Source organism: Megalobrama amblycephala, linkage group LG11 (genome assembly GCF_018812025.1).
Source record: "Megalobrama amblycephala isolate DHTTF-2021 linkage group LG11, ASM1881202v1, whole genome shotgun sequence".
NCBI lineage: Eukaryota > Metazoa > Chordata > Actinopteri > Cypriniformes > Xenocyprididae > Megalobrama > Megalobrama amblycephala.
This window is the reverse complement of record NC_063054.1, coordinates 27,732,749-27,749,527: the sequence shown is the minus strand read 5'-3', so window position 1 is coordinate 27,749,527 and position 16,779 is coordinate 27,732,749. Positions and strand designations below refer to the sequence as shown.

Below are 16,779 nucleotides of genomic sequence, written 5' to 3'. Positions count from 1 at the left end.
CAAACTTTTAATTACAAATGATATTTTTAACATAATAATTTCAGTAATTAAATGTTGAATAGGAAAATAAATATAAGTAAATTATATTATGTAAAACCTGAAATATTTCCTATTCATTTTACATCATAATGTTTGCTTTATTTTTTCGACAACTTAAAAAAAAAATCAGCTTGTTTCCAACTTTAAATTAGATTTTGGATTCTCTATTTTCAATGTGGTCTCAGACTTTTTACTGCAGATCAGGCTTGTCAAAACATTAAAGTTTCAGTAGCATGTATTAATTTTAACAATATTCAATATTCAATTCTCAATTTATAACTGTAAAAACATTCAGTTATATTAGGGCTGCACAACGATTAATCACGATTAATCGTTTGCAAAATAAAAGTCTGTGTTACGTAACATGTGTGTGTTCTGTGTATAATAATTATATATATATATATATATATATATATATATATATATAGGTACATGCACATACATGTATATATTTAAGAAAAAAATTGTATTTATATATAAAATATCTATATTTATATGTAATATAAAATATATATAAATATGTATATTTATTTATACATGCATATATTTCTTAAATGTATACATGTATGTGCATGTATTTATATATACATAATTATTATACACAGAACACACACATATTACGAAAACACAGACTTTTATTTTGCAAACGATTAATCGCGATTAATCGTTGTGCAGCCCTAATTTATATTATCTAAAAAAAAAAAAGTTAATATAAATATTAACTAATTAAATTATTAATAGTGTAACCTTCAAGTATTTCTCAAATAAATAAACATTGTTTCACATTTCTCAATTCTGTGTTGGTGTTTCTCATCAACAGATCAAAGATGCACATGAAGTAAATATTGCTTTATTTTTAAGGCACTTCATTAGCATGTGACTTTATTACATTTTCATATTGTGATAATTGCTGAAGCATTTTTATCACAGGACTGAAGTGCATTACAAAACCTATTTGAAAATATAAAACTGTCATCCTCTTAATAATAAGCATAAACACCACTGTATGTTTTGAATGCACTTTTGTGAATACAAAAATCTAAACGGCTGTTTGAGCAGAAAATGCGGTAGCATTACATATTTTAGTTTATTATGAGCTTGGTATTGAACTAACGGTACTTTTAGACACTACTACTGATAACTCAAAGATCCCCAATTTCTTCCTAGTGGCTACTGCACTTTTCCTATACTTCACAATATAACCGAATACACAACATATAGCAAATAATACAGTAGAAAACCCTCAGTAAAGTAACATGGTGCATCCAGTCTGTAGACAGACATGGTGCAGATTAGATCCAACACTACATTATCATCATCAACCATGACTGTCTCCATAATTTACTCAGCATGATGGCTCTGTCCCTCTGATGCGGACCACTGATTTACTACAAAGATCTGGCTCGTATTAAGCTGTCTGGCCTCAGTTCTCTCCCTGTATGCTTGATGGTGCTGATCAGTGAGAGTGTGGGGGGGAAGGAAAAGGAAATGGGGTCAGGGGGTGGATCAAATATACTGTTATTGTGAAACAAACCAGTAGAGGGCAGCGCAAGACACTTATGGCACTACATGTGTTTTCAACAGCCCAAAATCGAACAAAAAAAACCTCCCACAATCTTAATCTTAAACGTTTCCTCCCGCCTCCTCCTCCCAGGAGGTTCTATATAGCCTTCATATTGGAAATGAAAGCAATTTAGACGGACTGTATCAAGTATCACTCTCATGTCAGAGAATAATAACCCAAAAAACCAGATGAATTTGACTGAGATGAGAGGGAGACCAAAAAAACCTTTCATATGTACAGATTGGGAGAGAAAGGCCACATGTTAGCGGTTATACCCATTCTGATATGAACCAGGAGTCTATGTTATACAGCATGAAGGAGAATAATACCGACCGATTTCCTAAAAAGCCAAAAATGCACTTGAATATACAACGTGATTCAGTTTAAAATATTTTTCTCCATCATTTTGTGTTTTCCCTCTGCTGGGCTGGTTTCAGTAAGAATCATCGATTAAACCCTCAGTCATTTTGCCTTTGTGACATGAATCAGACACGAGGAGCAAAAAATCATGAATGCTTCAAGGCATGTGTTGCTCTTCATGCAGAAAATTTTGACCTATTTTCTATCCAAATGAAACACTAAATGAAGAGAGTGCTGCACAGAGCTCAGAATCTCCAGAGAGACAGAACCGGCTCTCGTTTTCTGAGGCTTTCTGAATTTTGGCGACTCCTTGCTGAAAGGTACACAGAGAGCCAGGCCACAATGATCAGGTCTGGACAGAGCCTGTCAAAAATCTCCACATTGCTGCCAAGTCTTCAAAATAAGGGCAAAATAACAGATTAGCAATTGTAATTTGTCCTGAGGTTGTAACAGCGCACAGACCATCTTTTTATATTAATTTAAATTGCCTTTGTGGTCGGTACGGACAACGGGCAACCATATGCTTTCAATTTCTTCTATATAGCAAAAAGGGCTATTTTCCTTACTTTTAACTCTTCTACCTTCTAATCACACCCCACCGAGTTGTTTGACAGTTACAAATGATATTTTGGCAGATTCATATTTCAAGCGAGTTTGGAAACGATCGGCCCTTCCAACTGACAGGAATATAGGCTAGAGGCCGACTGTGTTCAATAGCACCAATGTTTCATCCATAGAGAAAAGATCACTGTTACTCATTTAAATCTCTCACATATACACGAACACAAAAGTACAACACAAAAAAAGATGATTCAAATGCACATATGACAACATTAGCAAAAATGCACCATCGAAAAGCAAAAACAATAGGATTAGGTATTGATACAGATAACCTGATTCTATTAGATTCGATTCTGATTCATTTGAGTATATTTCTGCATGAATGTTCGTTTTGTTTACATCTTTCTCTGTTAATATTGTAAATTATACAGTATTTCAGACTGATTCAAATCGTTCATCAGTTTGAGCCATTCATCACAAGAATCAGACTACACAATGTTTTTAATTCACTAAAACTAGCCATTTCTTTATAAATTGAAACTACAGTTCACATTATCATGCAGCCACTGACAAAAGGCATAGCATCACCGATATAAAATTTTTGGCCTGATACCGATAATTCTTTATATTAACCGATAAATCTAAATAAAAGTTTTTATATAATTTTTGAGAGCCTGATTACAAAAACAAAAGTCTTACCATTAAAAGCCATGTCCCAAGAACACAATTATAATGTTCATTATAATATTATGTAGCCTATATGACAGACTTGCGCTGTACATTACTTAACTGCATTTTCCTTTCTGAAGTGATTTCAAATCATATTTCAAGCAATTCAAAACCATAATGGCAGACAGTGCACATCTGAAGTGTCTCAGCTGAAGGAAATAATCCATTATATTTTGGCTTTAATCGGCCAAATTATCCTTATCAGGCCGATAACGATAACATTAAAAATGAACATATATCGGCCAATACCGATATGGTGGCCGATATCATGCATAACTAATCAGAGATCTTGAGATTTTAAGAATCGAAGAAACAAAGGATAAATGAAGATTGTGATTAATCAGAAAAAATATATATATTTTAAAATGTTACATTTTTAAATATATTGTATAATATATATGTTATATGAAAATAATACATTATAAAATGGTGCAAAATAAAATGTAACATTTTTACCCAGCCATGAAAAACACTATGTAGGCCAGTTTCAACTACAACAGTTCTGAGGAGCATGAGATGAGATTTCTCCTCTATAAAGCAGGGAATATGCAGATTTATGATAATTAAACTGCGGATAAATCTGACTAACATCGATCTGAAGTCAACTTTTAATTTTTGTAAAGCATTTTTGTTATCGAATACTCATATGTTACATATCATATAACATATATCATATGTTATATTCTTATCAGTGGTCTGTCATCTTTTTCTTTTGTGTCCTTATTTAATGTTTTTTACACACTGAACCTTTCCTAAGAAAAAAAACTTCAGTCTTTCACAGAGGCCTCTCGTAAATGAAGGTAGCAACTTAGGCTGAGGTTATATCACAGCCATAATAGGCTGGCCCCTTTCCCAGAAAGCATTTCACATGCAGATAGACCACAGCAGTGTGTGTACAAGCAGGCATTCCAGATTCTGCTCTGCTCCAGAGTGTGTTTTATGGAAATCACATTAAAAAAATACTACAAAAACCATATGAAAGTTTACTCGGCTGTGCGTGTACACACGTAGTTTTTAGGAATCTTGATGGATTCCATTGTGTTTACTGGACAACAGCATGGGTAAATGTGATTAGAGAGGACAACGAGCTGAAAGAACATGTCAATAGTGATGTTGTTCACAATCTGGCATTCCCAGAATGAACTAGGACAGCTTGATGGCGTATTAACATGTCAGAACTGGTACAAGGAACGATTAGCTGTGCAACAAGAGGATGGTTCTGATTACTCAGGAAAACAAAGTATAGTATTTACATCTGTGTTTTAAGTAAGCTCTCCATCTAGTTCACTGGATCACCGTATCTGCAGACAAATGCCAAAGATCAACGTTCTCAGCACAATGAAAGCCACTCAGAGGCCTGACAAATGGCTTTCACAGGCTTACAGTTGCATGCAAAAGCTAATTTCGGGGAAATGGAAGCAAGCACCTACCTGCTCAAACTCTCTCAGGCTATGTGTCTGCAGAACAGAGCTCTTCTCTGCGTCATCACTGGAGGAATCTGTGAGAATACAACCAACGGTTAGAATTTCTATTAAAAAAAATATCTATATTATTAATATAAAATTTTGTTGGAAAGAGAGAGAAATGGGATGCTGCAGGCCAGACTCAAATATAATATAATATAATATAATATAATATAATATAATATAATAATATAGAGGAGCAGAACTGTGCCAAACCATTACAAAAAAAAAAAGTTAGCAGAAAAATTCCAGCAACAGGGCTAAAATGATGTGTTTTTTCCAAGCATGAGAGGAGGAGAACCCCCACAGGACATAATCACAGAAACACTGGTAAGGCCCAATCTTCTTGCAGTTCTTTAAAACCATAGCATGGCCTCATTAAAGCTTATTAAAGGACTTTTATTTAATATGTGCCAGTGATGTGTACTGGAAGAGAGCCTGGGGGTGTATTGGAGAAGAGTGCATGGCACAGGCCTGTTGCACCACACTTTTACCGTGCCAGAGAAATGTCAAACACTCACAGTGAGGTTTAGTCTGAGAGGGAGTTTTCTGGAACTTTTACTTAAACATAATTAAGCCATTAGTTTTATGTTTTTTATTAGCAACTCATAAATATGTCCAGAAATATACTGTATGTGCTTTTATCTGAGGAGAGGAGGAGGGAAAAGATGAGGGAGAGATGATTTAGGGTACGTTTACAAGAGAATGATGTACTAAAATGGAAAAGTTTTTAATTTGCATTACGTACAGTTGACAACATTGTCAAAATGATCCCCGTTCACATGGATCTGCAAAAACGACTAAAAAGCTGTATTATTCATGCCAGGCCAGTAGTTGGCGATGTCATTTTGTAAAGAAACACTACACGCCTATAGACACCGTTTTCACAAATTCACATTTTTGTAGTTTACATGGAGACGATAACGGTATAGTTTTAAAAAACTTGCACTTTGAAACCCATATTCAAAAGTTTGCGTTTTCAGGCCCCCAAAATGCCATTGTTGTGTAAACGACCAAAGCGCATAAAAAGTTTTCTGTTTTTAGATTTTAGCCCCTTAATCTTTTTGAAAGAGCTTTGTGCCACTTGATATCCAGAAAATGTCACTGCCACTGTTTTGCACAATCAGGTCTAAGATTAAATGAGTTGATTTGGCAAAGTTTGTCCAATATTCTATAAAAAAAAAGTCACAAGAGGCCATGCAGTACAGTGATTTTACTGTGGGTAAAAGGTCTTCTTAGGCAAGTCATGAAGTGGCATGTGTTGTGACATTATTGAAAATAACTGTATATATGGAAATACTTGCAAAAACTGGTGAGTCTATCCTTTGTTTAAAATTATATACTTACCACCCATATCGATCATGCTCTTGGGCCGGGCTGCTTTATGTCCATTATAGTGTCTGAAACATACAACAAAAGATAAACATTCACTGTCTTGTATCAGTTTCTTTAGAACATGCAGCATCAGTATTACATACATACAAGTTTTTGAACATGAAACAATGTTGTTGTTTTTTTTAGGGCTGACCGATAGATCGCATGCGATTGTCACGCGCATTTCGTCAGTAAAGCCGGTTCCCCGATTACCGCGAAATCGCCATCACCTGCTTTCAAATGGAGCGGCATTTAATAGACAGAGCCGTAGATCACTGACAAGCTACGCAATAGAGGGTATGCATCGACGTCATTTTCCCGCCGAAAGCGCGCTCCCTCAGCTGGACTGAGTGGCAAAAGAAGCTGCTGCGTGACTGGATTTAATAGAGGCAACTGCGAAAACGCGAGTAAAACTGACGAATTACACTAAAGGTTGGAATTGAATGTGTTCCTTACAACTTGTCAAATAAACCTAATCCATGGATATTGACATGCAGCCAGGAGTCGTGTTTCCTGACATTTATATGTGCCTGATTTCGACGGCGGGGAGACACATAAAGCAAATCTGCCTGTGAATATTTTATATAACTACAATATAGGTAGGTTTAAATCCGCGTAATCACTTATATCAATTTTATATCGTCATATTGTCCAGCCTTAAAACATATATAGTTTATAGTAGGCCTATAGTTTTTGTCAGTGTTGTTTATTTAAAAACACCCAATTATGCAGAATATAAGATGGAAAATATTTAACTGATGAGTTGTCAACATAATATATAACAATACAGTATACGGTGTGATTTTACCTCAAAATCCAACAATGTGACACAAAATGATAACTGCAAATCCATGTTTATCTGCTGAAGTCAAGTTGTTTCTGTGAATTACAGTGATCCATTTGCTTCTTTTTTCTGTAGCTTTCGGCGGTCTTTAAATAGCCTATATACCTCAGGGTTTGTGTCAAAGCTATTTGTACAGTCAATCACAAAGCTCTTTCCCGTTTTGGATGTGTTTTGTGTGTTTTTCGGGACATTCACGCTGAAAACCAATGCTGCCGCTCAGTCTTTTGCCACTCAGTGGACGTGACCGCACTGCAGTCGTAACGGTCGACGGTGACGTCACGTGCATACCCTCTATATCGCGTTCATTATCAAAGGCGATTCATCTGCGATATGAACGCGATATTGCGTATCTTTCAGTGATTTACGCTTCTGTCTATTAAATGCCGCTCCATTTTAAAGCAGGTTATGGCGATAATGCGCGTGACAATCGCATGCGATATATCGGTCAGCCCTTTTTTTTTTTTTTTTTTTTTTTTTTGGATCTAGTAATATTTACACATTCTCAAATGTCAGATAAATATCCAGTTCACAAACCTTCAGAGTTTCCACACTAAAGACTCATTCTGTTCAGTGACACCTGATCAGCACACCTGATCATTTTAATGCCTAATTTTGGTCTGAATGCCTGTAACCTGCCATTTACTTCACGTTAGTTAATAGATGACAAATAGTCTAGTCTTTATACCACCTTACACAAAACAACAAATTAAAAAATATCTATTATCAAACAGACATTATGATGTAAAAATAGACTACAATGTTAGCATCTGTTGGGACAGCGCAGTCAGTTGTACTGCTAATAAACAGGTATTCTTTGGGCACTATGATAATTATAGTGATGTGATTATAATAAGAGGTTATATAATTGTATAATCATAATGCTGACATGAGCTGTGGGACAACATAACTTAGTAGCTTCCCTCTCATTCTGCCCCATATACAGCAAAATTCTTAGTGCTCATTTAGTGCAGTTCCTCTAAACATTAATATTTAACCCCCTAAAACATTCTTATTGATTATTGCCCACAGGCTCCAAAATGCTGCTCAGATTACAGATCATCAGCACAAATGGACACAAGGACATTTGAGGCAGACTCATCTTTCACATGCACTCAGTGCTTGAGTGCTTGGCTTATTTTCGAATGACATCGATTTTGTAATTGTATATTCTAGGAGTCTTCAACCTTTTTCAGGCTAAGGACCCCTTGGTTTTAAGCCAAGCCTCCAGGCTTCAGAAAACAACTGATTTGGTGCTCAAGAAACATTTCTTATTATCAATATTGCTTAATATTGTTGTGGAAGACGTGATGCATTTTTTTAGGATTCTATGATGAATATAAAGTTCAAATGAACAGCATTTATTTGAAATAGAAATATTTTTTACATTATAAATGTCTTTATTGTCACTTTTGATCTTTTTAATGCGTCTTTGGTGAATAAAAGTATTCATATCTTTCAAAAAAATCTGACTCAAAACATTTGAACAGTAGTGTACATTTATGATGCTTATATAGCCATTACAAAGTCATAAACTTGTACATTGCATAGATTTTAAAATTATATTCTACCACGTATTTTCATTTTATCGTAAATTGTCAAACCTGCCTGCAGTCATGTTGTGTACCCACTTCTGAAGACCCCTGGCCCTGGTATATTCCAGCGTATTCAGTAGCATACCACAATTGTCATGAGGCAGCTGTTTGTTGCTGCATCAGTAAACAGCTGATTTAAAGTAAGGGACAGTCTAATAGGGTAATCCGGTAAAAATGATGCTCTCATGCTCACATGTCTCAATAATAGCAAACATTTGACTGCACTGCAATTTTTAAATGGCTAATTCACTAAGATGTTAAATGAATTTGGCATATTAACACATGGATGCTTGTCTGAAAGGAACATGCTATAAATGCTGAATCTTGTCAAATTAGTCTCTCAACCTTTTCAGGTACACTACTGTTAAAAAGTTTGGGGTCCATAAGATTTCTAAAGGTGCCATCGAACGTTTTTTTACAAGATGTAATAGAAGTCTAAGGTGTACCCTGAATGTGTCTGTGAAGTTGCAGCTCAAAATACCCCATAGATTTTTTTTAATTAATTTTTTTTAACTGCCTATTTTGAGGCATAATTAGAAATGCGGCGATTCAGGCTGCGGCCCCTTTAATTGCTCGCACTCTCCGCCCCCTCCCAAGCTCTCGACTCCATCACTGCATAAACAAAGTTCACACAGCTAATATAACCCTCAAAATGGATCTTTACAAAGTGTTTGTCATGCAGCATGTCTAATCGTGTAAGTATGGTATTTATTTGCATGTTTACATTTGATTCTGAATGAGTTTGAGGCTGTGATCCGTGGCTAACGGCTAACGCTACACTGTTGGAGAGATTTATAAAGGATGAAATTGTGTTTATGAATTATACAGACTGCAAGTGTTTAAAAAATGAAAATAACGGCAGTCTTGTCTCCGTGAATACAGTAAGAAACGATGGTAACTTTAACCACATTTAACAGTACATTAGCAACATGCTAACGAAATTAGACATTTAGAAAGACAATTTTCAAATATCACTAAAAATATCATGTTATCATGGATCATGTCAGTTATTATCGCTCCATCTGCCATTTTTCGCTGTTGTCCTTGCTTGCTTACCTAGTCTGATGATTCAGCTGTGCACAGATCCAGACGTTAATACTGGCTGCCCTTGTGTAATGCCTTGAACATGGGCTGGCATATGCAAATATTGGGGGCGTACATATTAATGATCCCGACTGTTACTTAACAGTCGGTGTTATGTTGAGATTCGCCTGTTCTTCTGAGGTCTTTTAAACAAATGAGATTTATATAAGAAGGAGGAAACAATGGAGTTTGAGACTCACTGTATGTCATTTCCACGTACTGAACTCTTGTTATTCAACTATGCCGAGGTAAATTCAAATTTCCAATTCAATGGCACCTTTAAATGTTTTTGAAAGAAGTCTCTAATGTTCACCAAGGCTGATCAAATTTGATAGGAAAAACAGTAATATTATCACTTTTTTATTTTAATATATTTTAGTTATTCCTGTGTTGGCAAAGCTAAATTTTCAGAAGCCATTACTCCAGTCTTCAGTGTCATGTGATCCTTCAGAAATCATTGTAATGAATACACAGTGTAGAACACATTCTAATAAACAGTGTTGAAACTACTTGCGCTTACTATTTTTGTGGAAACAGTGGCATTTCTTTAGGATTCTTTGATGAATAGAAAGTTCAAAAGAACTGCATTTATTTTAAACAGAAATCTTTTGTAACATCATAAATACCTTTACTTTTGATCAGCTTAATTCACTTACGCTGAATAAAAACATAATTTTTTTTCAAAAATGGATGTACCCTACTTATCCCCATCAGGCTACAGTGCTGCTTCACCAACACCAAATCAGATTACTTTAACCATTTAAAGCAAAAGCAAAATCTTACCCCCTGGAACCTGCTTAAATACCCCCATGGGGTACATATACCCCTGGTTGGGAATCACTCCTCTAATTAAAATAGTAAACTAAAATCTACTTCAAATAATTGCTATTACAGTTGGGCACTTGATGTAACAGATTCAATGCAGAATAATCATTGCCTTGGTTTGACAACAAAACATATCCAGTGATGAATGTTCTTAAATAAAGTTAGTCTTCATCTCATGATCTTTTCAATACCACTTCCAAATGATATACACCTAGTCGCTTCCTAAAGGCCCATCAGATGATGACTGTCACACATGAGCTCTTAACACTTATCTAAATGGGTTCAGACAATAATACAGCCTAGACAAAAGTGTGATAGATGGGGCCGTTCAATTCCCTCACTTTGATCTGAGAGACAAAGAATGCGCCTAATTTACATGATCCGTACCAAACCACTTAAAAGATTTCAGATTCTCCTAAAAGCCAAAGAACATCCATCTCACATCACATTATTGCCCCACAGAGAGTGATAGACAGAATGGTTCAGCAAGCAAAAGGAACCTAAACAGATGGTCTTTCACACACAGCCGAACGAGGATGTCAACAGCTTCACCATGCTGCCAACGATCCACCCACTAAGGTGCGCATATCGTGGGGGATGGGCCTATGCTAATAAGTTTGTAACGTACCTCTTTGTTTCTATGAACAGCCACCATTGCAGTCAGATTTTCCATAGAGAAGGAAAAATTACAATTTAGCTTCATCACATAAAAACAAAACATTCCAAGAAGATCCCTGAGTCATGACCACCTGCTCTAGGTCACTCATAATCACGCTGGTGGTCAGCTGAGAAACGAACTCCCCCACACTGACAAATGGTCCACTCAAACGTGAATGCTGTTTAAACAGTGGTATTGCATAAACAGAGGGGCATAGCTTAGTATTCCCAATCATTCGGAATAGCACAAACATAAATGGCATTGAAAAACTTTACTTAATTTACTCATGCAAAGTGTACCAATGTAATGATTTCAGCCTTAAGATGAGGCAAACCAGACATTGTACTCCCACGTTTTTCAAATTACCACGAGTTATGCCTGGATTCAAACTCTAACAACAAACAAATCCCAAAGACATGGCGGAACACACAGCAATATAAAAACAAATTCCTCAAAAACAGAAAGCAAGCTGTTTTCTCTCTTGAAGTATGCATTTCCCGCTCTGTTTGAGGTAAATACCTTACCTGCCACGATACAGAAATCCACTCATATTCACGACATCCAAACCACACGAAAGTTAAAAAAGAACAGACAGGAACAAACTCAGCTCCTAAAGAGGGGAATAGCCAGGCTCTCTTCTGTGGCTCTGATCTCAATCCAGTGTTTTAGTGAAGAAATCTTCATTTCCAAAGACCAGGCTGGTCAGGAGTCCAACCAAAAACAAGCACACACACACACACGCAGAGCAAAGCTACTATTTTCTCTCTGGACTGCAAGCAAGAGACGGTCATTTGACGTGGCAAGGCCAGAACAGAAGTCAGTGAAACACACATACAGGGTTGCTAAGTGGTAAACAGCACAGAGGTGAGGGTACACACACACAGAGCGGCACGGGCTTGCCCTGAAAGAATGATCTGTTCGTGCATGCTCAAATACAGGTTTCTCTGTGTATGTGTGGGGAGGAGGGTGTGTGTGGTTTCCAACTGGTACAAACCAAATTGGGCCTTCCTGCCCAGGCTTGAGGAGCATCCTTTAAGTTGTAAATGGGCTATTCGCCCCTAGCTGTTACTGTCTATGAGCTGAGGGGAGGGGCGGTGAGAGACACAGGCTCAGACAGGTCTGTAGGTAAAACACAGCATTAAAGTAGATTATTTCTTTCAGCTGAAGATGACGTTACAAAGTTCAAGAAGCCTTTGAAAGTTAACTCAGCTGTAAAAGACAGAGAGAGAGAGAAATATATATATATCGCCACAGACATAACTGTGAGGTTCTGTCTCACTCCAGGATGATTTATAAAATCCACAATGTGTGACTAAACTCAAGGGGACTAAAATGGAAACTGCATTACATATTTTCCAGGGGAGTGGCTGATGAGTTGTGTAACAGTTTAGTCAGAGAAAAATCCACTTCATTTTCTTACATGCAATCTCAATGAAAGAGTGACTGATATAGCATGTAATTAGAGTGAAAATACAAACACACACACACACACACACAATGACATAAAGGTTAAAGGGTCCAGAAATGAAAAAATTCAGTCATTAATTACTCACCCTCATGTTGTTCCACACCCGTAAGACCTTCGTTCATCTTTGGAACACAAATGAAGATATTTTTGATAAAATCCGATGGTTCCGAGAGGCCTGCATTGACAGCAAGATAATTAACACTCTCAAATGCCCAGAAAGCTACTAAAGACATATTTAAAACAGTTCATGTGACTACAGTGGTTCAACCTTAATGTTATGAAGCGACGAGAACACTTTTTGTGCACAAAAAAAACAAAATAACGACTTTATTCAACAATATCTAGTGATGGGCGATTTCAAAACACTGCTTCAAGAAGCTTCGAAGCTTTACAAATCTTTTGTTTCGAATCAGTGGTTCGGAGCGTGTATCAAACTGCCAAAGTCACGTGAACCATTGAAATTTCAAAGCGCTTATGACATAACAAAGCCTTGCTACTGAAATCACGTGACTTTCATTCTCCGAACCATTGATTCGAAACAAAAAAATTCACAAAGCTTTGAAGCTTCATGAAGCAGTGTTTTGAAATCGCCCATCATAACATTAAGGTTGAACCACTGTAGTCACATGAACTGATTTAAATATATCTTTAGTACCTTTCTGGGCAGTGAAAGTGTAAATTAACTTGCTGTCAATGCAGGCCTCACTGAGCCATCGGATTTTATCAAAAATATCCTAACTTGTGTTCCGAAGATGAACGAAGGTCTTACGAGTGTGGAACGACATGAGGGTGAGTAGCCTACTTAATGACAGAATTTTCATTTTTGGGTGAACTATCCAGAGCTTCTCAGAACAGTTATGTCACTTTTTCTTTAAAGGCACAGACTGGCTCCAGCGAGAAATACCATTCAGGCAAGTTACATAATTACAAAACCTTCCCTCAGTTAAATAATTGACATTAAAGAGCCTGCTAGCTATTCATCTTCATGTGTTCATAATCAGCTACATTTTATTCCTTATTAAGCCTGCCGTTAGTCTTCTTGCAGGCCTGGGAAATGTCACGCATTACTCTTTCAAGAAAAGCCAGCATGCGACTGTGTTTGGACTCTCTGAGCGGTTTCTCCTCAGCTCGACAGAATGATTAAAGATGCTTTGAGATTCAAGGAGAAAATAGAACTAAAGTTAAATAGAGAATACATTAAAATGTACAGAATGAATCACACTAAACCTAAGTATATTTCCAATAACAGAGAAAGAGGTAGTGTATCTAACCCAGGAGCAACGGTGACCCTGTAATTACCACTGAGACTGCACTATGTTCCCACCCTTCAATCTGAAATCCCTATGTTTGAACAGCTGCCCAGGACCAGCTGCTGGGTGTACGACTGACAGAGAACCACAAGTCACACAGGACCCTAACTAACCACAAACAGCCCGTCTTATATCAGAAAAGTGGATTCTTTCATGGTGAGCGCTTTGCCTCAGAGCAGGTGATCCTAACAGCTATTACATCACTACATCCAGTATTTTCATAGGCCATAAATATGTAGCAACTGAGCACCCTTTTATCCCATATAATATTTTTGAAACATAATGTGGGTGAAATTTTTTCAAGCATTAAGATGCCTATGACCTCACGTGTTATGGTTACTTTTACCGACTATTACATGGTATGTGAGCAGGCAGGCTACGGCTATTATTATTTAATCATTTCATTTGTGGAATTGTTCATGCTTCTATGTCTTGTATATAATGAATTCACAGCACTGACAGGCAAATTCTGGATTGCCATATGTGTAGAATGAATCCCAGGCAATCCCTGCACTGGCTGATTAGAAACAGGACATGTCCTTCATTGTATATATACGTCTGTGTGTAAGAAGGAGGGAGGCGATGGACTCCATAATTAACTCTGTCACATTTTTACAAGCTGTTAATGAAGTTGTATAACTCCAAGTACAATTCCTTGCTACGCGTCCATCTGCGACAGTAGAATTAGAAGCAGACACAATATTATGTCAATTACAATTAGAAAGCCATTAGGAAGCAGATGCAATGCTAAGAAAGTCATTATCATAGTCATTTTAACATTCCTACTCGAGCACTGAAAATATTAACTGAAGTGAATGACATTGAGAGCTTTATAACATCAAACAGCTGCTCTCACATATGCTGTGGCATTTACCAGCAATCTGAAGAAGAAAATGAATGTAGTCAAACACAAAGTTTGACAATGAACATTTGTAATGTCCTATAACAGCTGTTTATGTTCCTATAAAAGCACAAACAAGATAACTAACATGACAATAATGAAGGAAAATAGTTTCAAATCAATACTAAAACTAAATACAGTTTTATTATTTGAACTGAATCTGAACTTACAATTAATATGTAAGCAATAAAGTACGAGAGGCTGTGCTGTAATAAGTCACGGCTGAAGGGCGATGTTAGGCTGCAAGCAACCCCTTCAACTTATTCACGATACAGCACTAGCCTCAAGTACCTTATTGCTTTTATAAAACAGTTACCACACAATATAAATATTAAAGCCAAAAATATGTATCAATGCAACTTTCAAGAAGTAAACTTTCACTAAAGCCTTTCTTACGCCGGAAAAAATATTCCTTGACTGTGAACAACAACAGAAGTTACATTATTACGCCATTAGATGGCGGCAAAGACTGTCTTTATGAGTGTGTCAGTGAGTAGCGAAGACTTTTACATTGAAAAGACTGAATTGTTGTGAACACGGAGCAAGACGCAACTGACAAATGCTTTGACTAGCGCTGTCAGTCATGGGAAAACCCCTTAAGTGTTAAAAGGACAGGATAATACATTGGACATTTAAACAGATTTTTTTATTATGAACACAGGACTGACCTGAAGGAAAATGCTAAATCTGAATGCAGGTAATAAACTTGCTCACTCGATCTCTTTCTCACAATACTCTTCTACATAATACAATAAGCTTCAATGAACAATCAATTGAGAACAAACAGTTTACCTTGCTAAGAGTGATTGCTAAAGGTTCTGTATAGTGATACACAGAACCGTTGGGTGAAGTGGTCATAGCCATGTTTTATCATGAATAAAACACAGCTACTGACCAATCAGAATCAAAGACAGGAATTATTTTATAATATTGTTGCATGATCTTCAAATGTAGTTGGAAATAGCATATTTACGAGTTTCAAGCATCTGAACAATTAAGCAAAGTCGAATTGAATATGATGAAAAATAAATGTAAAATTAAAAATATATTATCTGCATTATCCAACATGAATGGACAAATTATAATAATACAAATGCCCAAATTGCAAGTAGGAGCTCCCCATGTGCACTGTTTTTTATGTCAGGTTTTATCTGTACATGGTCTAATGGTCTAAAATAAGTAATAAGACACCAATACTATTTTCTTTAACATTTGGTTACATCCTTGCAAATCCATCACTCCACCCATGATGGTCCTTATGCCTGTTCACTAGAACAGTTTCAGCACCCTAGACAAGCACTTGATTATAAGTGGGATTAGTAGCCTTATCCTAATTATTCTTTACTAATGTATAGCGGAAAGCAAAACTGGCCAAAAAGCACTGAACCCCACAGGAACAAACACAGACTCAACATTATTGGCATCAAAACAGATCAACATGACAGGATACAGATGCACACGTGATTAACAGATATTTTCTGTCAACACATGGTCCAGCGTGGTCATTATTTTCTTCATTAACCCTTTGCAGCTTATAAAACAAGCCTTGAACTGTGCCATGTACACACATGAAAAAAAATGTAAATGTTTTGGAGATATTTAACATCTTCACCATCACAGACAACGTTTTAATTATATCTACGCAGATATAAAAAAGAAACAAACCAACTCAACCACAGCATTTTAAACTTGTTTTCATGTATTGAGGACTCGCAGATATACCTTTCAGCATCTCTCCGGTATCGCGCATCGGACGCTGTCCAGTCCATATTAGTCCATCTTTCATGTGCCTGTTTGTATATCCACAATACCGCGTGTGATCAAACCATCAAATTAAGGTAAATTAACCTGTCATTGTGCTGCAGATGTCATAAAACCAGTCTCATAGCTTCGAAAGCAATATGAGGATGCGCAGTTCATTCATTGTCACTGGTGTCTGTCGAGTCAGTGCAAGCAAACCCCCCCCGCGGTCCAGTGCTCCGGATATCGCAGGCGTCAGGAGATGCAG

At 36.7% G+C, this 16,779-nt stretch overlaps 1 protein-coding gene across 3 annotated transcripts in view; it reads right to left on the bottom strand.

Moving 5' to 3' along the window:
* Nucleotides 1–16,698, bottom strand: part of LOC125278215 (phosphodiesterase 4D interacting protein) — a 75,820-nt gene extending 59,122 nt beyond the window's left edge. The window contains exons 1-3 of one of the 3 annotated variants that reach the window (XM_048207131.1): nucleotides 16,494–16,698; nucleotides 6,064–6,116; nucleotides 4,684–4,751 (exon numbers count right to left, since the gene is read on the bottom strand). In XM_048207131.1, the coding sequence (XP_048063088.1) occupies nucleotides 4,684–4,751; nucleotides 6,064–6,116; nucleotides 16,494–16,540 (168 nt within the window). In that variant the 5' untranslated portion in view covers nucleotides 16,541–16,698. Of the gene's footprint in view, nucleotides 1–4,683; nucleotides 4,752–6,063; nucleotides 6,117–11,062; nucleotides 11,492–11,616; nucleotides 11,937–16,493 lie in introns of those variants that run through there. The other 2 variants (XM_048207133.1, XM_048207134.1) reach the window with 2 other exon arrangements.
* Between the last annotated feature and the right edge of the window lie 81 nt (nucleotides 16,699–16,779).